This window comes from Camelus bactrianus, chromosome 1, assembly GCF_048773025.1.
Source record: "Camelus bactrianus isolate YW-2024 breed Bactrian camel chromosome 1, ASM4877302v1, whole genome shotgun sequence".
In the NCBI taxonomy this organism is placed as follows: Eukaryota; Metazoa; Chordata; class Mammalia; order Artiodactyla; family Camelidae; genus Camelus; species Camelus bactrianus.
In genome coordinates, this window is record NC_133539.1 from 70,172,139 (window position 1) to 70,199,897 (window position 27,759).

General features: G+C 35.8%; 1 protein-coding gene across 4 annotated transcripts in view; it reads right to left on the reverse strand.

The window, feature by feature from the left end:
- Positions 1-6,500: 6,500 nt before the first annotated feature.
- The window catches only part of SENP2 (SUMO specific peptidase 2), a 29,163-nt gene continuing 7,904 nt past the window's right edge, over positions 6,501-27,759 (reverse strand). For 2 of the 4 annotated variants that reach the window (XM_045519741.2, XM_010959193.3), the window contains exons 5-17: positions 27,274-27,364; positions 23,742-23,910; positions 21,869-21,972; positions 20,519-20,613; positions 19,932-19,983; positions 19,208-19,283; positions 17,444-17,620; positions 16,097-16,228; positions 14,633-14,836; positions 13,504-13,583; positions 11,117-11,201; positions 9,511-9,606; positions 6,501-7,825 (exon numbers count right to left, since the gene is read on the reverse strand). In XM_045519741.2, the coding sequence (XP_045375697.2) occupies positions 7,763-7,825; positions 9,511-9,606; positions 11,117-11,201; positions 13,504-13,583; positions 14,633-14,836; positions 16,097-16,228; positions 17,444-17,620; positions 19,208-19,283; positions 19,932-19,983; positions 20,519-20,613; positions 21,869-21,972; positions 23,742-23,910; positions 27,274-27,364 (1,424 nt within the window). In that variant the 3' untranslated portion in view covers positions 6,501-7,762. Of the gene's footprint in view, positions 7,826-9,510; positions 9,607-9,650; positions 9,997-11,116; positions 11,202-13,503; positions 13,584-14,632; positions 14,837-16,096; positions 16,229-17,443; positions 17,621-19,207; positions 19,284-19,931; positions 19,984-20,518; positions 20,614-21,868; positions 21,973-23,741; positions 23,911-27,273; positions 27,365-27,759 lie in introns of those variants that run through there. The other 2 variants (XM_010959194.3, XM_074366604.1) reach the window with 2 other exon arrangements.

The window sequence follows — 27,759 nt, forward strand, 5'->3', positions numbered from 1 at the left end:
TGCAAAAGGTATATGGTGATACAGTATGTCTGTGGGGGGAATGGAAGTGTCATAAATAGGACAAAAATTGGTAACTGTGATACTGTGCTAGTTGCCGAAAAAAAAAATCCATGGTCTCCTCCTAGGCACCCAACCAGGTCTCCTGGTCTACTGTGCAGTATGTGTGGACATGAGACAGTTCCAGCCAAAGGAACGTGAGCAGAAATGACCTGGGCCACTCTGAAGCCTGGCGCGTTACCTGCTCTGTGTTCTCTGAGGGTGGCTGGACATTAAGGACTGCAGTGCTGTAGGGCAGGGGTTGACAATCCTGTTCCGTATATAGTCAAAGAGTAAGTATTTTAAGGCTTGCAGTTAAGACTGTGAGGTGATATAAAATGTGGAGGAAAATTTGGCAAATAGCATATGCTAGATATTTGACCCAGCAATTCTACTTCTGGGAATCTATCCCAAATATATGTTAGCAAAAATAGGGAGTGACATCAACAAGGCACATGCATCGCAGCATACTTTATAACAGAAAAAGATTGACGGCCTAAACATCCACTGTGAGGGGACTGGTAATGAACCACAGCACCCTGAAACAATGGGTTATTAAGCTGTAAAAAGAAGAATGAGGAGTGACATCCAGAATAAATTTTTTTTTAAAAATCAAGAAGCATAAGTCATTTTAATACACCATCTTTAGTGTTAAAAAAGAAATATGAATATATATTTGTCTAGCTATACTTTCAAAAAGGGGAAGGTTAGAAGCTAATAAAAAGTTATCTACACAGGGAAAGAGAAAAGCAAGACTGTGAATGTACCTTATGCCATAGTTTTACTCTTGGACTAATGTTTATGTTTTACATAATTTAAAAACATAAGCAAAAAGCAAATTCAGGGGGTCACGGGGTAGGATATAGCTAGTCGTAGAGCACATGATTAGCATGCATGAGGTCCTGAGTTCAATCCCCAGTACCTACAGTTTTAAAAAAATTTTTTAAAAAAGCAAATCTGTGAACACCAAAAACAAATAACTGTATCAAGTTGATGGCAATAATCAGAGAAAACAATTACTTGAAGTAATTTAAAAAATCAGTGATTTTCACTGTGAATCTCTGGTGGAATATATATACGCACACAGACACACATACACTGCCTATAAGACTCACTTCAGATCTAGACACGAACAGACTGAAAATGAGGGGGATGAAAAAAAGTTATTCCGTGCAAATGGAAATCAAAAGAAAGCCAGGGTAGCAATACTTGTAACAGATAAAATAGACTTTAAAACAAAGACTTTAACAATAGACAAGAAGAAAACTACATAATGATCAAGAGATCAGTCCAAGAAGATATAACAATTATATATGCACCCAACAAAGGAGCACATAAATACATAAAGCAAATATTAACAGACATAAAGGGAGAAACTGACAATAACAAAATAACAGTAGGGGACTTTCTATATGTTCATAGCAGTGCTATTTACAATAGCTAAGACATGGAAGCAACCTAAGTGTCCATCAACAGATGAATGGATAAAGAAGATATGATATATACATACATACATACATACATACATACATACATACATACATACACACACACACACACACAATACTACTCAGTCATAAAGAATGAAATTTTGCCATTTGCAACAACATAGATGGACCTGGAGGGTATTATGCTTAGTGAAATAAGTCAGAGAAAGATACTGTATGTTATCACTCATATGTGGAATCTCAAAAATAAAACAAACAAACGTAACAAAACAGACAGACTCACAGATACAGAGAACAAACTAGTAATTACCAATGGGGAGAGAAAAGGGGAGAAGGGCAAGATACGAGTAGGGGGTTAAGAGGTACAAACTCCTATTATAAAATAAATAAGCTACAAAGGTAAGTACAGCACAGCAAATACAGCCAAAATCTTATTAACAACTTTAAATGGAGTATAATCCATAAAATTTTTGAATCACTGTTACATACTTGAAGCTAATATAATATTGTAAATCAACTATTTTAATAAATAAATTTTTTAAATTTCATTTTTTCCTATATGAAGTTCATTTCAGGGTGACCAAATTAGTTGATAAGTTTTTCTTTTATAGACGAATTCAAGGTAATTAACATAGAAAGAATGATAGAATGAGAAAATCATCATTTTGTACCTCTAACTGAAATAATGGATCATCAATTAAATTTAAAACCAAGAGGAGAAAGATGAATAGGGACTCATAGCCTGAACCACAGATCAATCTAAGGACCAGTAAGTGGAACAAGCAGACATTGTGTGTGACAAGATGCAACACAACAGGACCACTAATGAAGTATCCTTGCCTCATAAATTCAACCTGAATCTGATCAAGCTTCTAGATCAAGCTTATAGTTTACATGAAATACAAGGGACGGAGGAAGTGGTTAAGCACCACCAAGGAGCTATAAGCTACATCTAAAAGTGTGATTTTCCACAGGAATACCGAGTTTCTCTAATAACTAACAGTACAAGGAGGGAGACTGCTGTTGAATAAAAGAAACTCAAGAGATATAACCAAAGGCAATGTGTACATTTTACTGGATCCTGTATTAGTCTCCTGCAACTGCTGTAAGTACCACAAATTTGATGGATTTAAACAGAAATTTATTCTCTCACAGTTATGGAGCCAGAAGTCCAAAATCAAGACGTCAGCAGGGCCATGTTCGCTCTGAAGGCTCTTCCAGCTTTGGTGGCTCCAGGCCTCCCCAGCTTGTGGTAGCATCACTCCAGTCGGTCTCTGCTTCTGTAGTCTCACTGCTTCTTCTTTTTTAAAATTCCAAACACAAGTTTATAAAGTGGAAAGAAACGAAGCCTGTCTAGTTAACCATTATTAACCCTTGGGTATCTTTTTCCAGATTTTGTTTATACCCAAAAATGGGTATTAAACACTGCCAGGCCCACTTCAACGCCTCTGCCTCATCTGTCTCAACAATCTGCTTCTTTCTTATAAGGCATATGATTACACTTAGGGCACACCCAGATAATCCAGGATAAATTCCTTTTCTCAAGATCATTAATCACGTCTTTTGCCATACAAGGTAATATTCACAGATTCCAAGGATTAGGATGTGGGCATGTGGGCATGTTTTGGAGGAGCCATCATTCAGCCATTATATATCCAGATTAGAAGAATATAATAAAACTTTTTTTTAAATAATCAGGGAACCTTGAATATGAACTGAGTATTAGATGGTATGAGCAAATTCTTACTAATTTTATTAGGTGTGAAAATGACAGGCTTTTAAAAAAAGATACTTGTTAGGGAGACATTCTTAAGTACTTAGGTAGAAAGACATGTCAGAGTTTTACTTTAAAATACTCCAGACCACCCCTCCCATGAAAAAAAAGGTGAATCAAGATTAGCCAATTTTAGTAACAGCTGAAAGGGAGTGATGATTGTGTATATCTTAAAATTTCGATAATAAAATTTTTTTGTACAGTAGTTGAAAAAAGATTAAATTGTCCACTAAAATGAGACATTAAATCTCTCAGAATGAACTTATCCCAAAGACCTACACATGAAAAACATTACAGAACTTAAGTCAATAGATACAAATAATCATCCTGTGCCAGAAGTCAAAATACCAATGAGTGATTTTTTCCAATTTAAAAAAAAAAAATGTAGCTTTCATTTAGAAATTTTAACTCTAAGAATTTTTCCTAACAGAATAACTGAAACATTGTACAAGATGGTATGTCTAACAATACTGATTAAATAAATTATTATAACCGTACTCTGGAACACTACACAGCAATTAAAATGTCAATATTTATTGACATGAGATATGTTCAAATAAATTAAGTGGGAAGGGGTTATATAGCCACATGCATAGTATGATTCCACATTTGTTAATAACAAGAAATAAATACATGCACAAGCATACACAACACACACACTTATCACACTTACACGAAGGGTATATATACCAGAGACCAGGGTATATACCAACATGTTAATGTTAAGAGTTATTAACTCTGGGTGGTGGGTTTGCAGAACTCTTTATTCTTTACCTTTTATCAGCATTTTATTTTTCTACTATGAACACCTATTGATACAATTAAAGAAAAATGTAAGTGGCACCATGGACTTATGATCACCCTAAGCCCTTAAGGAGGCAGTCTGTGTATCTGCTAAGGGTAAGGAGGGGCGGTGGAACTCCATGTTGTTTCCCCTGGGACTTCCCAAACTGTATTCATAAAACAGTTCCCCAGACGTTACACAGAAAGGGGCTCAATGTCCAAGTTTTCAGACACGCTAGGTTAAGACATTAATTTATTATGTTTACCATGCATTCCCAGGAGGAAAGGACATGGTGCACACATCCACTGGGCCATAGAACCCTTTGTTTTACATCCTACATAAAACAGGGCTTCTACTGAACGTATTTTACAAAATGCCAATGTAAAGACCTGAAGAACAAGGGTTACTTACAACACGTTTCCACCGACAATCTGAAAACTTCTGGCCTGTTTTCCTCGGTTTAGATTGATTCACCTCAAAACCACCCCACATTTATCATATTTTTGTGGCCTCAAGCTATGTAGTTTTAAACATAATTTGCATCTTGCTGGCAGTTCATTTAAAGCATTGTTTTTCAAACTGTGGATTTCTACCCATTTAGTGGGCTGAGAAATCAATGTGGTGGTCACAACCCACTTAAAAAAAAAAAAGTAAAGAAAAATATCAGTGTAGTAAGGATAAATATTTTTGTAAAACTTCTGTGTCCATATATGATCACATAATATATATGCATGTGTATACTGGTCACAACATAAAATACATTTATTACTATGAGTTGTAATTTAAAACACTGAAAGCCACTGAATTAAAGAGTTGAGTTTAGTGGTAAATAGATAAACTCAACACCTATTTCAAACACTGAAACCCTTCCTTATATATATTAGGTAAATTAAAAAAAAAAAAATCAAAGCAATACAGCCACTTAGATCCCTAACTTCCAGACAAGTACAGTACCAAAAGTTTGTTTGACTATTGGGTACTTAAAGCTTTTCTCAAAGAAACTATCATAAAGAGATTAGGTTCCCAATTAGTTCATAAAAGCCAGTTTAAATAGTGTAGCTTAACTATAGCACTAAGGTTATTCCAAACTTAAATTTCTCTACCATATTTATTTATTTGTGTCTGAGATTCAGTGTATCTCCAAGACCACATTCTCCCCGCACCCACACCTTGGTCCCAGCACCAAGCAACTCCTCACAGTGCAGGCAAACATTCACCATATGACACCGAGTTCCCTGAGTGTGCTTAGGATTTGAGAGGAGGAAAAGATCAGATCTAACAGCCGTAGGTAACTGAGGTAGAATGTGGGGCTCCGGAACATCTTCCATGTTCCCCGACTGTTTCCCTCCTACCCTCATCCTGGCTTAAAGGTCAAAGATGAAGACTTGCTCACCAACAGCTGTGGTTTGGTTTTTCCTTCTTTATCAATTTTTAGGAGACGCTGTCTACTGAAAAAGAACAATGGTTCATTCCATCTTTTTTCAGACCCCCAAGCTAAAATGTATGTATAGATCTCTCTCTCTCACACGCTGGCTTTAATGTTGATAATCTACTACTGAAAAAATCAACAGTTGTTTTTATCACCTGACTGCTTTTCTCATAAACTGTCTAGATACTAAAATTCTATCACCAACAAGCTTCTCTGCACCAAGAGAGACACATCAGTACCTAGAGAAGCACGGCCTGTGGTATCTCCTATTCAATTTAGGAATTCAAGGTCAAGTATTCAGAATGCCATTCTCCACCTTAACTCTCTGTTCTCATCAACTTCATTATGTCCTGGGAGATTAAGAGCTATCCTAAAGAGCCACGTTAACGAAAGCTCAGTGAACACTGTAAGCCCTTTCAAATGCTTGTAATACAAATTACACTGCCCCCCAGTATCACTCATTTGAGCAGAATACAAACTGCCATTCCTAACAGGATTTACCCCACATGGAACAAATCTTAACCAAGGTGCTAAATTCTCAGCTGAAACCTACTAGTGCCAAGTGGAAGCCAGGTATTCAGCATACTGCTGACCCAGTAAATCTCTGGCCTTTTCTGGCTGTTCCAGCTGCCTGATCCAATACTCACTGGCATAGATCCAGCAGCCTCAGGAAATAAACGGAGGCTGCAGGAAGGCTTCTCTGTACAGCCTAAGCTTGAGAGAGACTCAGCCCAACTGGCTCACACTCTTTAATCATCACTTAAGCACACTTAAGACCTCTGGTTTGACCATCAAGTAGGCACAGCAGTTTCAATCCACATCATAGATCCCAGGTCCTGTATGAAAACTTTGACACATCTCAGGGAAAACTGGCTGGAGAGCAGCAGCCTGGGCCCTCCAGGTGGCAGGCATGTTGGTTCATAGCTAACATATGCCCAATTTTTCTGGTTTTACCTCTTGCTTTTGTGAACCAGGACAAGTGTGGGAGGTTTAAGTAGCGAAAGGGTTAGAAATCATTTCAGCAAATACTTTTCAGGTTCTGCCAGACAACCTTTTATTACATTGGAAAAGCAACACTAGGCACTAGATCTTGCAAAATATGTTCTGACCAACTCTAAACTTTCTGAAGTTAATTAAATATGTGTAATCACTGTAAGGTTTTTAATGAACAAAACAGTTAAATACAAACTTTCATATGCAAAATAGATTACTGTATAACTGGCAACCTCAGAGCCAAGTACTAAATCTTCCACGGATTTCAGTAGGGGTGGGATAGGGAGATGTGAATCCTAATGAGTACAGAACTTAATTTCGGTTTCATTAATATAGAAAAAAAAAAAAAAGAAAACTCTGAGGAAAAATAGCTTTAAATTGAATAGTATCTTTTGAAATGAACAGCTCAGGCCAGCCCTTATCTGAGATTTATACTCAACCAGATCTGGGATGAGAATGAAGATTTAGGGTTTACAGGTACTTCAAATCCAGTTTCAAGAATAGCCAAGTCACCTCATTTCCAGAGAGGGAAGTCTCTTTAGGACGACTACGACACTCTTCTGAAGACACTTGGATAGCCAGAGTTCCTTGGCCACAGTTCCACTTTTCCACAACACCATGCCAGTGCTGCAGTGTGGGACTTCCTCTGAAAGGCAACCGGAGCCTACCCCACAGTGCTTCTCCTGGCACGTTCAAGCCTCAGAAGAAAGACTTCCAGCTTCAAGTTGGCAGTTACTGCTCTGGCGTTAGAGCAGTTAATTAACCCTTCCTTCCTACCCCCACTGATTTCCTCCTGAACTTCAGCAGGGAGTGGCAGCTTGATTAACATTCCTTTCAGAAATAAATAGTTCAAACAAGTAATTTAGAGTTAACTTTAAAAGAGCAGCAGAAAAGAGCCACTGCCCATTATGTTTGCAAATGAGTGAGCGAATGAAGACACGTGAACAAACACACAGAAAAAAAAAACCCATAGAATAAATGCTGCATTTCCCACATTCACAGGGGAAAAAAAAAAAAAATCTTCTAAAAAAAAATATTAATTAGCGTTTGTTCTTGTGTGGGTTGAATAGTCCAGGGCTCTGAGCAGGCACGGCCTTATAAACAGGGTTGCAAGCAGCCCTCTGCACACCAAGTCAGGACTAGGGTGCAGAGAGAGGCCTCATGCACTTCTGACAGCTCAGTACCTGTGAGAGAACAGAGGTGATACAGGGACTTTTTAACCCACAATGCATGAGGTATATGGAAACGTCCATCCGTGAAAGAATCACCAGCAGCTGGAGGGACTGGGTAGGGCATTCTCACAGCAATTGCTGATGAATGATTTCCCACACCATCTTCTTCCGGAAGAGAGGCATCTGGTGCTGCAAAGAATCCATAAGTAACACATACATTACACATGAAAGTGCCCAGTATCAACAACCTTTAGGTGTAGCATGTAAATAAAGTAGGATGTCAATGTACTTTTTGTAAGCTTTGACTTGTCTATCTCATGATACAGACTTATAAAGCCATTAAAAAGGAGGTTTATAATGTGTATTATTATATGTATCATAAGCATATATTACATGGGAAATCAAAGCAGGATGTAGAATTATACAACAGAGTCCACCAACAACTTCATAAAAAAAAAGGGGAACCAAAAAGGAAAATAGCTAAGTGGTAGCACAATAGGTAACTTTTCTACTTATCTGTATTTTCAAAACATTTTTTTTTGTATTTTTCAAAACACTCTGAAATAAATATATTCTGCTTTATGGAAAAAACACAAACTCTACTTAAATTTTTTTAATCTACAAATTTCTTTTTCTGCTCTACCAAATGTTGTCCATTGCCAATTCTGTTCAAAGAGCAACTTCTCACCTTCAAATCTCATATCTTAGGTTCAAAGAACAAATAACTCCCTGTTATTTAGAAGCATCAAAGAATGAGATGCTTTGCTTAATATATTATTCTGCTTTGGGGGGGATATAGCTCAACTGGTAAACAAATGCTTAGCATGCCTGAGGTCCTGGGTTCAATCCCCACTACTTCCTCCAAGAATAAATAAATACTAAATAAACCTAACTGCCTCCCCCCATCAAAAATAAATAATTTTAAAATATATATATATTATTTCGCTTTAACTGATAGTCACTACATGGGCCAATTTTCAAAGCAACAACATGCAAGACAAATTCAAAATCATCTGTAACTCTTTTGATGAAATCAGAAGTCCATACCTTGAGGTACTCCTGGTATTTCTTTATAAATAGCTGGATATACCATTTTACTATAAACTAGTGATTTCCTATGTAGAGGGACCTAAAAAGTCTTAATGCATGCATTTATAAATTATTTTAAATAGCTCAAACCATGCAGTAAAAAAACTGCACATTTATTCTTAGTAAAACTGCTGAAGCTAACCACCTGTATTAATTCAGCATGGGAGACCTAGTTAGTTCATACTGCCCAAAAGCCTGGAATGTGGTTATTATCAGTCCTACTATTCAATAAGTATAATTTAGTAGACAACATCTATCAAAATGAGGTCTGTTTTAGCAAACTATTTTTTTAAAAGAGGTTGTCCTTGGTTGTAAAAAGGCTGAGAATTCACTATTGCAAACATAAATTCCCAGGAGTTCCCAACATATTTGAATTTCCACTCAAATGCAGACCTATGGAGAACCAAAACTAATCAGAACAGAAGGGAAAGGTAGCACTCATAGTTACATCTTAAATCTGCAGCTTAAGTTCTCACAAGGCCTGATTTCCCCATGCTGTTACATATTCCGACGTGCCTACTTCTTTGGCTAAAAATATCAGTACTACTGAAGAACCAGTGAACATTGAAATTCAGAGATAACACAAATTGACCCACTGGTCACCAAAGACTAGGATAAACCTGAGAACAGATACAGTGACAAACCCTGATGCTAGGAAGAGTAAGGATTCAGCCAAGGTTTACAGCAATAATAACATTTAGAGCTTAATGTGTGCCAGGCACTGGTAACATGCTCTGAGTTTATCTTGTTTAGTAGTAAGTGGATGAGGAAGGGTCTTCACTCACCTGAGTAAATGTGATAGGTTTGTCCCTAGCGATATAATCTGCATATTTACAAGTAAACATTCCACAATCACTCCCGTTCAACTGTTGAGGAATCTCCTAAAATTACCAAAAAAGGGGAGGAAGGGGTAAAATTTCATCAGGCACAAACACAGAGACACACACACAAACAACTCATCTTTATGTGGTATAAAAACCCCACCCATGACATGGAGGATGTAACCCCCATAGAAAATGGTTTTTAGAAGTTAAGAGAAAAGTAAAGTGAGAGTCCCATCTCTCAGCTCGCATACAAAGAAACCAGACTGAAAGAAGGCTTATCGCCAGGAACAGGAACTCCAGTCAGAATTGTTTCAGAGGCATTTATAAATTTTGAAAGTGGCTCAATCAGAAATACGTTTACAATACAACTAACCTATTTTAACACTGCAGAGTTTGACTTCTCTTCCCTGGCCAGAAAAATAAGACCACTGCTTTGGACCCCCACAGCTGCAAGCAAGAGAAAGAAAAAAAGCCTCTTGATAGGGCTTAACCAATTAGGAAATCCTGCCTTAACTGCTCAATTCTGCCCTGAGAGAAAAACAGAGCTTACTGCTTGCAAGCAGCGCTAAGGGCATCATAAACCAAAGGTGGTGGATTCTAAGCCCCCGTGGAGTAAACTCACACATTCCTCAGGCCTGTGTTGCACTAATCTTGGCTAGCCCCATACACACTTGGTGTCAGTGTGCTGTAAGCAGCACAAGAGTACAAGGTAAGCATTAGCGTAAGGAGAGTAAGAGTCTGATCCCATGGCTGGAAAACATACTAGACGACAACAACTCAACTTTTATTAAAATGTACAGCACCCATACACATGGTAGCTATCCTACACTGTTCTCCTGAGCCCAGCATCTCTCACACAGTGGAGAAAACTTGAGAATTTGTTTTCTTTATTACATTCCCCATTCCAGAAAGCAGTATTCATCCCAAAAACTCTTCCTGTATCTGTGCTCTCCTCAGGAAATTTCACAGCTTATTCTTCTCATTAGTCAACTTAGAAATGAAAAGGCTTTCAGATAAAGATAGTTGAGCCATTATACAGAGGTTAGGACTAAAACTGAATTCATGTAGTTTACTTTACAAACAAGCCATTAGGACTGAAAGATGTATACTTTTTAAAACCCTGAATAAGATTCAAATCTGACAAGATCCAAAGCACACTCACAAACAGCATATTTGATTCTTGAGGACCCATGGCATAGGATCCTTAATACTTAAATATATAAATTTCCCAGATAAGTTTTGAACTACAACTTTAAATTTTCATTAGTGCCAATCAAGAAAAGTAGCTGACTTGAATTTACTGTGCTGGTTTTTTCCTCGTATTTTGGAGACACGCTAGCACATATTTAATATTTACAATCTAAGCAACAAGATAAAGGCTAAAAAGCAAACATCTTGGTTAAATGAATTTCTAAAGATTTAGAAGTAGATCATTCTTAAGATACACACTTCAAGAGAACGCATGCCTACAGATTAGCGAGTGAGGGTAGGAAGGAAGCCAGGTCTAAACATGCTATTGACAGGAAATGCAACCAAGGTATTTGAAATATAGATGACCAGCACTTACATGTGGCTTCATGCTGTAGTGGGTCCACTCTAAAAGATTCAGATCAATATTTCTTTTGGTCTTACTCTCATCCTGTAAATACTGACTGAAAAAACAACAAAGAAGGAATATATTGATGAATCTCTTTGGAGATTTACCATTGACTTATCATATGATTACAAAGGCATTGTGATGATTAACAGAGCTCCCATTCTCAAATCCATCTCCACTAGATTTTTAAAACTGTGATTGTTTTTGGTTTTTTACACTTTTTTTTTCTTAATTACAAAAATTACACTGGGGGGAGGAGACAGCTTAGTGGTAGTCCTAGGTGGTAGTGCTTAGCATGCACAAGGTCCTGGGTTCAATCCCAGTACCTCCACTTCATAAATAACTAAGTAAGTAAGTAAACAAACAAACAAACAAACAAATAAAAACCTAATTACACCCCCAAATTACACGATTATCCTTTAAAAATTGAAACATATAAAATGTCAAATGCAAAAGACCACAAAATAGCCACTCTAGAAATAGTTATCATTAATAGTTTGCTGTGTTTTCTTCTAGTTCTCGACTCTACCTCATACACACAATTTAAAAACATACATTTTATTCTATTAAAAAAAAAGTACTTCATCTTACAACTTACTTTTTCTCATTTAAAAACATATAAAATAAGGCAACTGGCCTGGACTCTTAAAAAACCCCATTACCATGAAAAAAAAAAAAACAAAAAAACGTGGGATAACTTTCTTAAATTAAAGGAGATTAAAGAGACATAAGAATGTGCATGAACCCTGACTGACTCCCTGGATTAGGGAAAAAAATCTAAAGACATCAGAACATGAACTGTATATTACACATTAGTGTTTGCCAATTGATAAATGGCATTGTAGTTATTTAAGAGAATGTCCTTATTCCTTAGGAGATGTATACTTAGGTATTGAGAGTGACTGACTTTATCCAAATCTCCAAAGGGTTTTCAAATTTAACACAAGCATCTTGGTTCTCATCTCAACCCACATAAAAGGTAAACATGCATTCTCTACAAAAGCAGCAATGTCGTCCCCAAGGTAGTGAAAGCTGGTTCTTGGAAAGTAAAAATCTTAGACATTTCAATGATTTGTAGCCCTCTAAAGCTCAACCCAACAAACAAAAAGTCTATTCCTTAGTGTTAATTTCTCTTGTTGTAGAGAAATTAAGTCAAAAAATTTGGGGAGGGGGAGTGATAATGGAAAAAAAACTGAGAAAAGCTGGTTTGGGGCATCAGGAAAGGGACTAGGCCTCAGACAACCTCGGAAGCTGAACTCTTCAGATTAAAAAAGAGAGAAAAAGTATGAATGTAATAAAAGTATGGTTTTTTTGGTATCCTGTTATAAGCAGCATACAAAACTATGCTGTATGATTTCAATGAGAACATTTCTAGGCATGTGATAATACATATATATGTGTATGCACACATGTATATATTTGTACACAGTTTACAAACATCTTAAACAGAAAAGACTAGAAGGAAATAACTGCTTTATAAACAATTTGATGTATCTTAAGATTTAAAAATGTCTTCTCTATACTTTTTATTCAAGATAAGCACCCATAAATAAAAAGGATCTTAAAAACAATGAAACAGAATCATTTTTAACAACTTTTCTTCATATCATTCATTAAAGAAGTTCCTTATTAAAGTATCCAAGTATTATTAAAATTATTCAAGTATCCTTACTAAAATAAAAAACTGGAATCTGCATTTGCTTCCAGTGAGCAGAAGAGGTTCAAAACAGCCTGTCACGGATTTGCTTCCTCGCTGTGAAATTCCTGTCATCACTGTACATAGCTAATAGGTGGCTATGCTTTAAAGGCAGGCTTCTAGCAATTACTATTTGAAACAGTTGCCTACAACCCTATGTTTTAAATTAAAAATTACCTCCAGGTTCTATGAGATGAATCCAACTATCACAGAAAGCAGAGACATGAGTGAGTGAGCTTAAGAACTTAGAGGAATAATTCTCCCCAGCTAATAGTTCTTTACAACATTCAGAATAATGTATCAAATTTGACACAACATTGTAAAATGATTATAAATCTATAAAAAATGTTAAAAAAAAAAGAATAACGTATCAATCCCAGAGAAAATTCAAATCACAAAATTCTAATAAGATGTATTTTACATTATGACATATGACAAACTTGTTTTCAGTAATGCACCTGAACATGACTTCTCAGTTAAGATCAGATTTGGGGTTATCTTTAGACACAAAGACAGATTCTAGTCAAGTTCCAAACAACTGGGAAGACAGCCCCCACTACACATTAGATTACCATCTGCCAGAGCCTCCTAGGATTAGATGGAAGAAAGATCACCCAACAAGGGCCTACTGCGACAGTGACGTTTTCCAGCCTTTACTTACAGAAGAATTTCACAGATCCTGTGGCCCTTTTGTCCCATAGAATCCAGATATTTAAGACACTTTTTTCTTAGGTCTATCACCTATAATGGAAAAATGCAACATCCAGAAACAACCATAACAGGAGTGAAAATTTTATTTCTAAAAAGAAAAGCACCTTTTAAAAAATCAATCAACATGAATGGATTTCTAAGACATTTTTTAATAAGACATCACAGATAATTATGAGCTCCATCTCTATAAAATTATATATTTCTACTCCTAGAGAAAGGCCTAGAAACATTCCTCAAAACATTAGTGGTCCTCTCAGAGTGATAAGGGTTTTTTTTTGGTTTTGGGGGGTTTTTTTTGGTTTTTGCTTTGTACCTTTACTTTTCTACAGTAAACCTGCTACCATCTTGTAAGTAAAAGTAATAAAATAACCCACATGTATTAAGACTCTTTCCTATGAAAAGTGAAAGTTCCTCAGCTACACAGACTGTCTTCCAGCTTTCTAGGTTGTTCAACTTAAGAACTAAGAAGGGACTTAGCATGCAGAGCAGGCCTTTAACATATACCACCGGACTCTTGCTGGACAGAAAAGGGTAGCCTTCACTACAGGCACACTTTATTTTATTGTGCTTTGCAGATACTGCGTTTTTTACAGATTGAAGGTTTGTGGCAATCCTGTATCAAGCAAGTCTAGCAGTGCCATTTTTCTAATAATATTTGCTCACTTCATGCCTCTGTCATATCCTGGTAATTCTTCACAATATTTCAAACTTTTTCATTATTATTATACTTGTTATGGTAATCTGTGATCAGTGGTCTTTGATGTTACTATTGCAAAAAGATTATGACTCGCTGAAGGCTCAGATGATGGTTAGCATAAAAAGTATTTAAAAATAAAGTATTTTTTAATTAAGGCATGTGCATTGTTTTTTAGACATAATGCTACTGCAAACTTAACAGATTATAGTGTAGTGTAAACATAATTTTTATATACACTGGGAAACCAAGAAAGTCATGTGACTCACTTTATTGCAATATTTGCTTTATTCTGGTGGTCTGGAATCTACAATATCTCTGAGGTATGCCTGTATTTAAGAAATAGTCATGATCCAAACTCCAACAATTAACCATCTCAACTTACCACCAGGCTCCAATGTACCTTACGATGAATAGGCACCAGAATAAGTTCCTGTTCAAAGAGACTGATCCCTTTGGTCCACCTTTTCACTGCTTGGTAACCCCCAGACTTTAATTTCGGATAGAAGAAAGTACTGAATGCATAAAGTGCTGGATACCCTTGTTTTTTATTTCTTTCCATCAGAAGATTCATGTAAAAATTAATGACCTGTAATACCAAGAGAGTAAAGTAAATGTTGGAACATGGCAAGTACATTATTAAAACTAGATTTCTACCTAATTCAACTAGGATGAACTAGAAAGTAAGAAGCTTAGGGAAGGGAAGGTACTAAGAAGGAGATAAAAGGGCTGTCAATGACAGAAGATGGAAAATAAAAAATGATCAGTGCAAAATGGGAGGGATTAAGAAGGAGTAAGATTGTACTTTTGAGGCAGATGAGTAAGAGAGCCAAGAGAAAGAACTCAAGGAAAAACCCTACAATAATGAAAAGGTGTAAGTAGCTATATCACACACAAAATATGCAGAAATATTAACAGAAGTGAATTTTACTTTATATAAATTATACCTCAATTTAAAAAAATTAACTGGAAGGACATATTAATATTTTGTTTATGTCTGAGTTGTGGCACTTTTGAACAATATTTTTCCCTCACTTTTCCTATATTTTCTAAATTTTCTATAATACACATATCACATTTATAATGTGAAACAAAACATTCCAGTTTTACAAGAATATGTTTATGTCACTAATCATAGTTAGGGAGGAAGAAAGGTAAAGGGAAAAAAGCAGGGACTGAGCAGTTGGGTAAAGGTCCAACTGGAAAATTGGCAAGAACCAAGAGTAAACTTTAGCTAAATATGTAAGGATACAAAATGATAATCAGGCAAATTTTTACAGTTATCACTCAAATGAAATAAAGAAAAAAAACACATGGTGTACATATAGTGATAATATATTCCTTTTTTTTAAACTTTTTTTTTAAACATTTATTTGCAGGGGAGGTAATTAAGTTTATTTATTTATTTTTATGGAGGTACTGAGGACTGAACCCAGGACCTCACGCATGCTAAGCATGCATTCTACCACTGAACTATACACTCCGCCCACCATATTCCTTTATTATTGAAAAAATAAAACGGCTCCAATAAGAATTCATCTAAAATAAAGTATTGCTTGCTTGCTTCCTTCCATTTATCAGTTGCACTCAGGGTTTATGAAAATGTCACTAAAGACTAGCAAATGAAGTAGTGGACGAAATGAAGTACAGTGCAGAAGAGGGAAACTTTGCTAGCTAAGGCAGCAAACAATCAGAATTAACCATCTTTTTAAGGTTTGAGATGTTTTTGTTTTAGGTAAATTAAAGATTCTTTACTAACCACTTAAAATTGTGTAGAAACCACTTTGGTTATGGACAGAAAATGGTTAAGCATAATGATAGTCAAAAAGGGTAAAAAAAGACAACTCACTTCATCATTGAGCCAGTGACAGTTCTTCAAGGTCTGGATATCTCCTCGAGTGATTCGCAATTTGAAAGCACTACTTAGGATCTCATCCTGTGGGCCGTGGCCTAGAGCATTACTGATTTCCTTTTCCATGTCCTGAATTAGAAAGTCCACAGGTTGCTACTTTAACAGAGAACCACTATCATATACTGAAAGTCTGAGACTGAAAAAAAGCTTTTCATCTCTGTAATACTTGACCCTTAAGAAAAATATACTATCAAAGACCTACTAAATTGAAGTATGAAAAGATTTCAATTTAGGACTAAAAGCAGTCTTACTAATGGTAATAAAAAATGAAAGCTCAATTATCAGCTTCTGGAAACAATAATTGGGTAATAATATTTACATTTAAAGTATGGTCTCAATTATCCCACTACCATTTATTGAACACTAGAAGCCAAACATGGTGTCAGATGCATGGAGCACGTCATTAATCCCAGCTTGTGGCAAGAGTATTATCACCATTTTATAGAAGAGGTAAAGCTCTTCGGTTATGTGCTCAAAGTCATACAATCAAAAGATAAAGCCAAGATTTGAACACAGCAGCATCTAACTCCCTAGTCTTTGCTCCTTCCGCAATACTATAAAAACATTTTCATATTTCCTTTATTTACCTCCTAAACTTTTATTTTAAAACATTCAAAATAAAGTTAGGACATCAAAGAGATCATACTATCCATTTTTGGCATGAAGAGAATAAGTAAACAGGCAGAAACTAGAAAACTAGGCAGCAATCTAGCAACTGAGTCCTGACTGAATAGATGGCTTCATTATTCTAAAGAAATACGCAGGTAAATGCATATTGAATCTATAAACCAAATCAAAATTATTTCCACTCAAATATTTTCAATACTGTTTCCCCACACACACAAAAAAATTTTAGCAATTTACCTTGTTTTCTGTAAGTAAAAACTTACAGAATGCTTCAAATGCAATAATCAATGAAAGGGACCCTTCAGTGAACCATAATCACTTAACAAAAAATTGCAATGAACTCATTTTTAATGTCTAAACCATACTATCTAACTCCAAATATTTTAAGGTTAGAAAAAGAATCTACAAAGAACTCATTATGTTCCGAGATATGTGACAATTATGTCTACTCACATTAACTGAATGTTAATCTGATCCCTTAAGCTACCTTCACAGATCACTAATGATCAGTGTAACCAGTGACTGATCAGCCCTTGGGCCTGATTTCCTTCATACATACATCCCTACCCTGGAGAAACTCCTCAAAACAAAACATTCACTCCAGTCGTGAATAACTAAGGTATTTTAAAACATTCTGATCAACAAAAGAAATAATACCTCTGTAAGTTCAAGAAGATCATCCGTCCTTTTATCCCTCTCTTTGCCTGAGCAATTTTTTTCTTTTGTCTCAAGTATTGACATTTTCCTCCTGAGTATGCCATTGCTTCCACTGCCCAGGCGGAGTCGGGCTGACACTTCTTCAGACAGGTCAGGTTCCAGCTGGTGTCCCCTCCTCTGATCAAAAAAGTTCCCATATTCTATTGACATGTTTGATACTTGCATATAAACATACATAACACATGAAATATAAAATAGTGCCATTATCTTAAAAGAAAAGAGAATTAGTAAGTCCCCAAATGAGTAAAGTAGATTAATCTGCCTTTCACTGAAAGAGGCAACAAAAAATGTTCAAGATCTAAGACTCACAACAGGACACCTCAATTATAAACCATGAAACAGAATACTCATCATTTTACCTAGAGGTAGCAAGAAAGTATGTTCAGTTCTCTTATCTCAATTAAAAATAATATAGTTAAAAGACATTTTGAAAAGTTTTTTAAAAGTACAAAATATGATGCACAGTCCCATTACTCAAAAATAAACTATTGCTATTCTTATACTAAGTAAATATGTTCTATTTCATCCTTTTAAAAATTATGTATTATAGAAAAATGCACAAAACCTTAATGTACCACTTAATTTTTTATAAGATTAATAACCTATGCAACCACCATTCCAGTCAACAAATTGAATTTTGCCAGCATCCCAGAAACTCTGATAAGAATATTTCCTTATTAAAACCCTATGTAACCCTTAATACTGAATTTAAGTCATTTGGTAGGCAACCTTTTTCAAAATTAGGAAATTTATTTAAAAAACAGAATGTTGGACTAGAACTACACTCTCAACACATGTAGCCAGTACTCTTCACTCCTTGCTACCTGCCAGGTACACTGGTCCTAGGAAACCAGGAGCTGCTGGCCCTTCCCCATGGTCCCAGACAGCAATGCTAGGACAAACAAAAGCAGAATGTACTCTCTAGCCCGTTAACAAATACACCCCCTGTGCTCTCTCAGGTTTAGTTTCCCTCTTTTTTCAATTTTTGTTCCACAGGTGATAAACTGGAATGTATGGACCATTAGAGAAGGGAACATTCAAAGACTTAAGACAATGATTTAGCCTTAAGATTAATTCTTATGAAGAAATCAAATGAGAAAAGAGAAATTTGATCAAACTGTTACTTAACACAGAGCAGTTCCCTTTGGTATTTCTAATATCTAAAACGCGAAATAATCTAAAACTTCAAGTTTGCATTTAGTTTAGAAATATGTATTTTTTGAATATGGGCTGTTTAGTAAAACACTTTGCTGCTATTATTAAAAATATTGGTATTGCTCTCGAGGTCACTTGAATACTTCTTATTCTGATACTTATAGAAAATTTAAAATCCAATTAAGCAGGCTAGTAATATTTCACATAAATATGAAATCTTGACTCTGAAAAGAAAGTCCTGAATAAATACTTTTCCTAAAGATGTATGGTTTTAAAAAATTCTCCAAAAGAAGCCAGACAACACAGATAAGGGTTGTGATGGAAGCAAGTTGGTCTCTCTTACAAAGGCAGCTACTGCACAGATAAAAATCCAGCAGCTCGGAAGTCAAAGGTGCATATCTTTAATGCCTGCTGCTTTTTCAAAGAAAATAGTGGAATTAGAAATTAAAGTAACATATATCATCTTTCTTATTTTTTGTGGGCACCAAAATTTTAACGTAAGTCAGATGAAAGAGTAAAAAGACAAACTTAACTAGGGTTTCTACTTACACCATCATTTTCTAGTCTGATTCCAACTGTCTTCTCTGTATCAGAAATTTTCCCCTTTGAACACCTGAGGAAAAAACTGAGAGATTATAGACTGGATGATTTTAATCTGGTACATGTTAAACTGGTTTTTAGAAATCAGATTTAATAATTATAAACAAATATTGCCTTCAGTTTATATAGTCCTCTAAACCAAAGGTTAGCAAAATTTTCCTAAAAAGGATCAGATAGTAAATATCTTAAGCTTTGCAGGTCTTATGGTTTTTGTCACATCTTCTCAACTTTCATTGTAGTTTAAAAGCAGCCATAAGTCGTAAGTAAGTGAATGAGTACGACTCTGTCCAATAAAACTTTACTTATAAAAACAGTCAGGCAGATAAGATTTGGCCTATGGGCTATAGTTTACCAAACTCTGCTATGAACAAACCAGCATCTAAAATCCTAAAGCACGGAGAACTGCCTTCACTGTTCATATACTAGAGATCCCCACCACACCCACGCGCTTAACCGAGCAGCACCAGTGCCTTCCAACCCCTAATGCCTAGGACAGAAGGACACCCTCCAAAGGCACCTGACACAAGAGCCATGTATGTACCAATACATGCTGACCAGCTACCAGAGCTGAGGGGAGTTCACAATTCCTCAGATATGGTTACTCAGAAACATATCTTATAAATTAAGAAAACAATATGTCAAAAGAAAACTTGGAATAAACTGAATCATGTACCTCTTTTCACTTCGCACTGAACATAGAGGTCCCCTTGTTTCAACAACTCTATCTGTGAGGATGGTAAAAATTTGTGTTTTCTTTATTAATCAATCATATAGCTAGAATTTCAATTTACACAATTCTCAACGTACCAAGACATTTATTTACACTGAAATGCTAAAACGCGATCCAAAATAGCTTCCTTACAAATTAAGTTGCTTAAAAATGCCTAATTCTCTTTCTCCTTTAAATATAATCTTTAGTATAAACTGACAAATATCTGTCATTTAGTGTCATTTAGTTAACAGCAAGTGAAGAAATATGAGGAAACAAATATAAGAAATACAAAGAAATTAATTTTAGGCTTACAAAACACATACTACAATATAAAAACTAGGAATAGTAAGTATTTTATAAATTGGATTTATCTTGAAACAGCTTTTTTAACTAAACTATTGGTACTGGATAAGCCCCAGTCAATACCACGTGGTCTGATAAGGTTTAAAGTTTAGTATACCATCTTTCACTAGTATATCATTTTTCAATTTTATATGCACTTGAACTAAATTCATTATATTAAAATAGGGCTAAATATGTGAACTCACATTGTTTTGGAACAAACTGAGTTGTTTTGACTCCGTGACTTTGCTCTTCCCCCCAGCCTTTGGTCTTTAATATGTCCATCTGACTTCTTTGAGAACTTGGAAACATAAAAAGTGAAGAAGATCAGATACAAAAAGAAAAAATATACCATAAATATTTATTTTCTCTGTCTGGGAAGCTTCTCCAAACAGGAGTTATGGATTATACTGAAACATCAAATTATAAGAGAGAGGACATAACACAGCATCATCTGGGACTAGGATAAAGAAGTCTAATCCTGACTCTAATATTCCAGCCTAATTACCTAACCTCCAGTTTCTCTATAAAACTGGATGTTCTCAATCCCCAGCGCCACCCTGAGTGAAAAATGTCACTGTGATAAAACCCAAAAGATGGAAAATCTGAAATGATCTCAAAACAACACATTAAAAGCAACATAAGAAGCAAAATAGTCTGAGGATTTTGCCGACATGACAAGGCCAAAAATTCATGAAGCATATCGCAGCTTCCAACAGTGGCTAGTCAAAGTGGAAAAAACACTAACATTCTGAATGACTAAACTGAGAGAATTTTTTTTAGAAAGTTCACAATCAAAGTTAAAATTCCCAAGTAATCCCTTGTTATTGCTGCATTCAAAGCTAAATGTGACTTTTTCACCTTCAACTTGCTGTTACATAATTTCTGGGATCCCCTCTGTAGTCCCACACCACTTGTTATAGTACCAAGTGGACCTCAATCCTGAGATCACATATTTTTTGTCCCCTTTTTACAGGGAAATAAAAGGCCAGACATCAATTCCTTCTGCCATTCTCATCTATTTGGTCAATTCATTAGTGTATTTAATAAACAAGTTGCCTTATAAGGAAGACTTATGACCTGGGGTGACTTCAATCTTGTCTCTAAAGTGGAGGGTTTCCAATTATGCTAAGATGCATCCACTAAGAAGCCTCAGGGACTACATGTATATGGAGGGGGAGGTGGGGAGGGGCATAGGAAAAGAAGTAGAAAGAGAGAGGAAGACAGAGATTGTGCAAAATGTGCATGCTGGGGAGGTTGAAAAAAACTTCTGTTTCCTGGGAACCTGATTTCAACCAGTGATTCCACTTTTCTGTATCAGGGTTTCATGTAAGAGTTCACTTCAACAAAGGATTCTAAAGCTAACAGAAAATTCTATTTTGTAAACCACTATTCTATATAATCCATTACAAGATAAAATTCAGACAAATTATAGGCCAACTTTTCTCAATGCTAATTAACCTCTTTTTTCAACAAAGCTCTTCCCACCAATCCCCTCTCCAAAAATAAGGATAAAGATGTCTGGCAAAGTATTTATTTTGGTAGCTCATCTTTACCTATGATGAGCTGAAGTTACAGGAGGAACAGAGTTTCCATGACCACCTTCTTTAAGTCGCTCCAATAACCTTCGATATTTCTCTCTTTCCTCTTTTTGAACACCCTAAATAAAAGAAAGCATTTAGATAACTACTAGTACCTCAAACTCATAATTAAATCATAAACAAAGACTAAGAGGTCAAATGCAGCCCCTAGATGTGTTTTATTTGCCAGCACATTGTTTTTTAAATTTCAGTGTTCTTTTACTTTAACTACCAATTTTATAAATAAAATAAATATAAATCTGGCCTCTTTTGAAGCACTGTATCAACAATCTGGAGCTATCTAAGGCTATGCTATTCCTTTTGGTCAAGTATTCACTCCAACCCATTTCACTCGTTTACATTATCTGCCAGACCTTGATAGCATCTCAGTTATTGACAGCAGAACTGGGTAAACCAAAGAAATAATCCACTTGTATATTCAGAACACTGGCTTCCAAAATGGAACTGGTCTCACCAAAGTCACTAATGACTCTCTACAGCCAGATCCAATATACAATTTTTCAGCTCTTTTGTCACTTGGCCTCTCTCTTCAGCATCTCACCCTGCTGACCTCGACCTGTCTTCTGTACAGTACACTCCCCTGATTTCTTCTTATCTTCTCAGTCTCCACTGCAGATTATTTCTTCTGCCTGCCCTTAAATGTCAATGATTCTGCCCATTATCTCTTTTCACACTACTTTCTTTCCCTGAGTAATAGCTTCAGCTCCTTTGATTTTATCTAACACCAAAATGCAGAAGATTCAGAAACGTGTCCCTAACCCTGCCTTCTTCCCAAAACTCCCATCATCTATGGCCAATAGTCAATGGGACGGGTCTTCTTCTGTATTTCACAGGCACTTTAAACAATGTTCAAAACTGAAGTCATCATCTTCCCCCTAAACACACAGGGTATCTTGGTCAGTAGCACGTATTTATCCAAGACTGAAATCTGGGACTCAGGCTCTTCCTTCTAACTTTATATCACACTTAACCAATAAATATGTCCCTAATAATATTGCCTTCTAATATTCCTAGAATACATCCTATGCACACCCCCATATGTATTTGCTCAGTCCCATCTCTAGATTTCTTATTTAGGAGATCTGAAGCCTACTTTAATACCTCGCCTTAAAATCCCCTCCAGGGCTACAGTCCAATCCTCTCTCCGCCTACCTGTTGTGATAATTACAACAATTAATGTATAAGCTCCTACAGGACAGGGGTCATGTTTTATTCAATTCTGAATTGCTGGAAACTGGCACAGCAGCTGGGACCCAAATATTTCCTTGATGAGCTAAACTAAGTGGATCAGGAAACCATCTAGTGAATTGCAACAGGTGATGGTCCAGGGGAAATGCCAAATACAGGAACAGTTCTAAATTCTCCTAGAATAAGTGAAGACTTAAGAGAGAGGTGAAGACTGTTGATGAAGACATCATGCTAAGTGCCCTGAAAAGGGAAGGAAAAAGCAGACATGTACACCATTCACTTCCCTTATTTAGTCACAGTTATTACAGCTTATAAAAGAAACAAGTTAGACTAATTCAGGCACTCAAAAAGAAGCAATCTATAATCCTGTCTTTTCCTAACATGATTGCTTTTTCTTTCTCATAGTGAAAATAACTACATCTAAAAATTGACTAAATCACATATGTATAGAATATTTCCAGAAGTATATACATACACATCAGTCAAACAGGGGCCAGATATTGAAGGGAGACTGGGGAATTTATAGTCCCTGTGCACTCTTTTATACCTTTTGAATTTTGTACCATAGTACATATGTTATTTACACCCCCCACACACCTAAAATTGCTTTTATAAAAGATCAGGCTAAAATTAGGCTTACCTCCTCCACAGTACAATGGGGACGCCTCAGACCCTTGCCACCCTCTTCAGAAATCATCTCTGTTACAACCTGTTCCTGAGGTTTCCACATTAAGGAACTCTCTGGATTGCCTCTGCTATGGCGACGGCCACCTGGTCTTCTATTATAGCCTTCTGAGCTCAAAGTAAAACTGAGACAGAAAAAAGAAGAAAAGTTATTCCAAACTGCTTAAATTGCTGGAAGTTAAGTTCCAAACCATCCTGTGATTAACCTGTCTCAGGTTAAGCTTGTTCCTGGCAAATCAGACAACTACCACTCACAAAAATTAGATCTATCTCTCTAGTAGATGGTACCCTAGAATTCTGCTCTGGAATATCTATTTCCAGTCACCAGGACTGCCACCTGAAAGCCTTTGCTTTCTCCCTCATACCCCATTTTCCAACTCCAGTTCTGGCTTTAGCTCCCTATTATAGCACATACCCTCCTCTGGTACCGCACTTTCCCTTTGGGCATTTGGCACCACTGGAATTAACTATTGGTGTGATAGCTTAATATCTGCATCCTACGTCAAACTTTAAACTCGATGAAGACACAGATTTCATCCTTTCACCACTGTATCCTAGTACATGATCTAAGCCAAAAGGCACTCAGTCAATATCTGCTGCATACTACATTAATGAACACTAAATTAATGAAAGCTAAGGAATCGGAAGCCATGAAACCCCCACCTAGTCATTGTTGCTGACGACAGAGCCCGCCTCTCCTGCCATTACCAGCAATGGAACAAACTGACATTATACCTATCTTTATGTGATGTTTAAGAAAGGACACAACATCTTATCTATAGTATTTTTACCAAAGAATTTGCATAATCTAAAACAAATCATGAGTACATCAGACAAAACTAAGGGACATTCTACAAAAGCAATACTTTGTACTCTTTAAAAATACTCATGCTATTAAAGACAAAGGCTGAGGAGTTGTTTCAGATTAAGGAGATCAAAGAGACATGAAAATTAAATGTAATACATGATCCTGCACTGAATCGTAGGCCAGAAGAAAATAATCTCTATAATGGAGAAATTTAAGTAAGATTATATAATTGTATTACATCAATGTTAAATTGCCCGATTTTGGTAATCTGTGATTATGTAAGTGAATGTCCTCATTCTTAAGAAACACACTCAAGCATTTAGAATTAAAGGGGCATGAGTCTAAGACTTACTCTCAAATAATTCAGAAAAAAATATTACGTACATATGACAGAGAATGACAAAGCAAACTGGCAAAATGATAACAACTAGTGAATCTAGGTCAAATGGATTCACCTAAAGCATTTGCAAAAATGGACATAACTGGACTGGAGAAATTAAACAAGTCCAGTTATAGGAGGAAACATCAACACTCTATACTTATCAATCAATAAGAAAAGCAGACAGAAAAATCAGTAAGACCTATAAAACATTATCAGCAAACTAACTGACTTTTATAGAACACTTCACCCAACATCAGTAGAATATATATTCTTTTCAATGCACATTGAAAATCACCCAGATAGACCACATTCTGGGACATAAACAAATGTTAACAAATTCAAAAGAATTGAAATCATACTAAGTGTATTCTCTGACCAAAATGAAGTAAAACTAGAAATCAGTAACAGAAAGATACCTGGGAACTCCCAAATACCTATAAATTAAACAATATAATTCTATACTTCTAAATAATTACAGGTTAAAAGATGAAGTAAAACAGAAATTAGAAAACATCTTAAATTGGAAAAAGTGAAAACCAACATTTCAAAATGGGTGGGATGCAGCTAAAGTAATGCTTATAGGGATGTTTAGAGCATTAAACGCTTAGAGAATAAGTTCACCTCTAAATATTTAAGTATATATCTCCCAAGAACAGGGTTATCTCCTACATAACCACAATACAATCATGAAATTCAGAAACTTTAGCAATGACACAATATGTAACATGTAGCTCATATTCAAATTTCTCCAAAGATATTAAAAATATCCTTCATAGCACCTAATACCGAAGCTCACATTACATTTCACTGACAAGTATCTTTAGTTTCCTTTAATCTGAAACAGCTTTTCACCCTTCTTCGTCCTTAAAATGAAAAGTACAGGACTGCTGTTTTGTAGTATCAGCCTTAATTTCAGCTTAACCAGTTTTTTCATAATTATATTCAGATTATTGGTTTTTACAGGAATACTACATTGGATGATCATGTCCTGCCCAGTAAAATGTATCTGTAGGCCATAATGTCGCTTTGTCCCATTGTAGGTAATTTAAACTTTGCTCCTTTGGTTAAGGTAGTGTCAGGCAGGTTTTTCCCCTCTAAAGTTACTATTTTCCCTTTATAATTATTAAGTAGTCTGTGGAGAAAAATTGAGTGTATGTAAATATCCCATACTTCATCAGACTTTTAGTTTCAGCTCAGTTGACGATTCCTGCACGTATCAGTTATTACTGTGACAGTTACAAGACTTCCTTCTACATGTACCAGTTGGCATTATACTACAAAGAGAATCTTTCTCTCCCACACTACGTATTTATTTATTAGCATCAATATTCCTGTCTTTATTCATTTGATGCTGAAAATGTCCCCAATTTGGCCAGTGAAAGCCCCTTCAAGTTCCTTCTTGGGTCATGTTGACGTATCCCCAGTTTTCGAGCACTTTTAACTTTTGGCACAAGATGTTCCACACTAATTTTTTACTTTCTCTCCTAATCCCACAATCAGCCAGTTATCCAACTCCAGGGAGCCTTATTTTTTATAGTTAGTGTCTCATTCTTAAACATGAGTGGATAGCCAAGGATTACCAGGTATTTGAATAATGACTGTAATAAGAAAGATAAGACCAAAATAAACCAAAAGGGGATGAGGAACACAGAGGGAAAAGACAAAGCAAGTAGAAGAAATTTTAAAATAATTAAGTTTTAGAGAGATAAGAAAAGATATTGTATCCTCCTAATCAGAACACGATGCTTGATGAAAGAAAAAGCCATGGGGAGTAGGGAGGGGGAGGATGCTTAAAACTATGGGGGGAAAAACACATATGCAATAAAAGACTTTTAAAAAAAGGATAAGAAGTGAATATACAGGAAAATTAAATTAGATCAATCCATAAAGTCTAATATCCAAGGAACAGAATTCTAAAAAGTGAGAACACAGAAAAGAGAAGAAAATTACTAATAAAATAATAAGAACAGTTCATTGTCCAAAAATTTATCAGGCTATACACATGATTCCTGCACTGTTCTGTATGCATACTATACTTCAAAAAACAAAGTTTAGAAGTGAGAAACAATTTTTTTAAAGGCTTTCAAAATCAGATGCTTTTGGCATATAAAATGGTAGAAAAGTAACACACATTTGAGTACAAGTGTCTTACCAACTGCATGATATTCGGCAAGTTACTAACCTCAGAGTACTTACTTAACAAGATTACATAATAGAATAAAAGTGAGAATGCCTTATGAGAGTCAGCACCTAAAAATTTCTGTTTCCATTTACAGAAAGGCAGAATTTAACACTTACCCAAAGGAAGGCAGGACTCTGCGAGGCTGGTCTCGAGTTACTGTCACTCTGATCTTTGGATAGTCACTTATTCCATTAGGAGATTTATTACCTATTTTTAAAATGCAGTTTTAAGTGTAAAAGAACAGCAACAAAAACAAAAAACCACAAAAAAACCTGTCAACAGTCTGCATTAGAAAAGAAAATCTGTGAGCACTTTTACACTGTAGGACTAAGCATTCTCATTTTGTTCAAATTCTATTACTATCCAGCACAAACTTTGTTAAGTTAAAGGAAAAGCAACAGTGCTTAGTCTGTCTTTGACCTCAGGTAGGTAGTAACAATCCATAGGAAAGCTTTACTAGTTTTGCTTGCTGAGAACAAGAGGCATGAAGAACTCAATGATTATAAACTCTTTGTAATCTAATTAAATTGAGTAAATTTTTCAAATTGTTTCTTCTTCCCAAGAAAACAGAAGTATTTTTAAATGAAAATCTGCCGTACGTT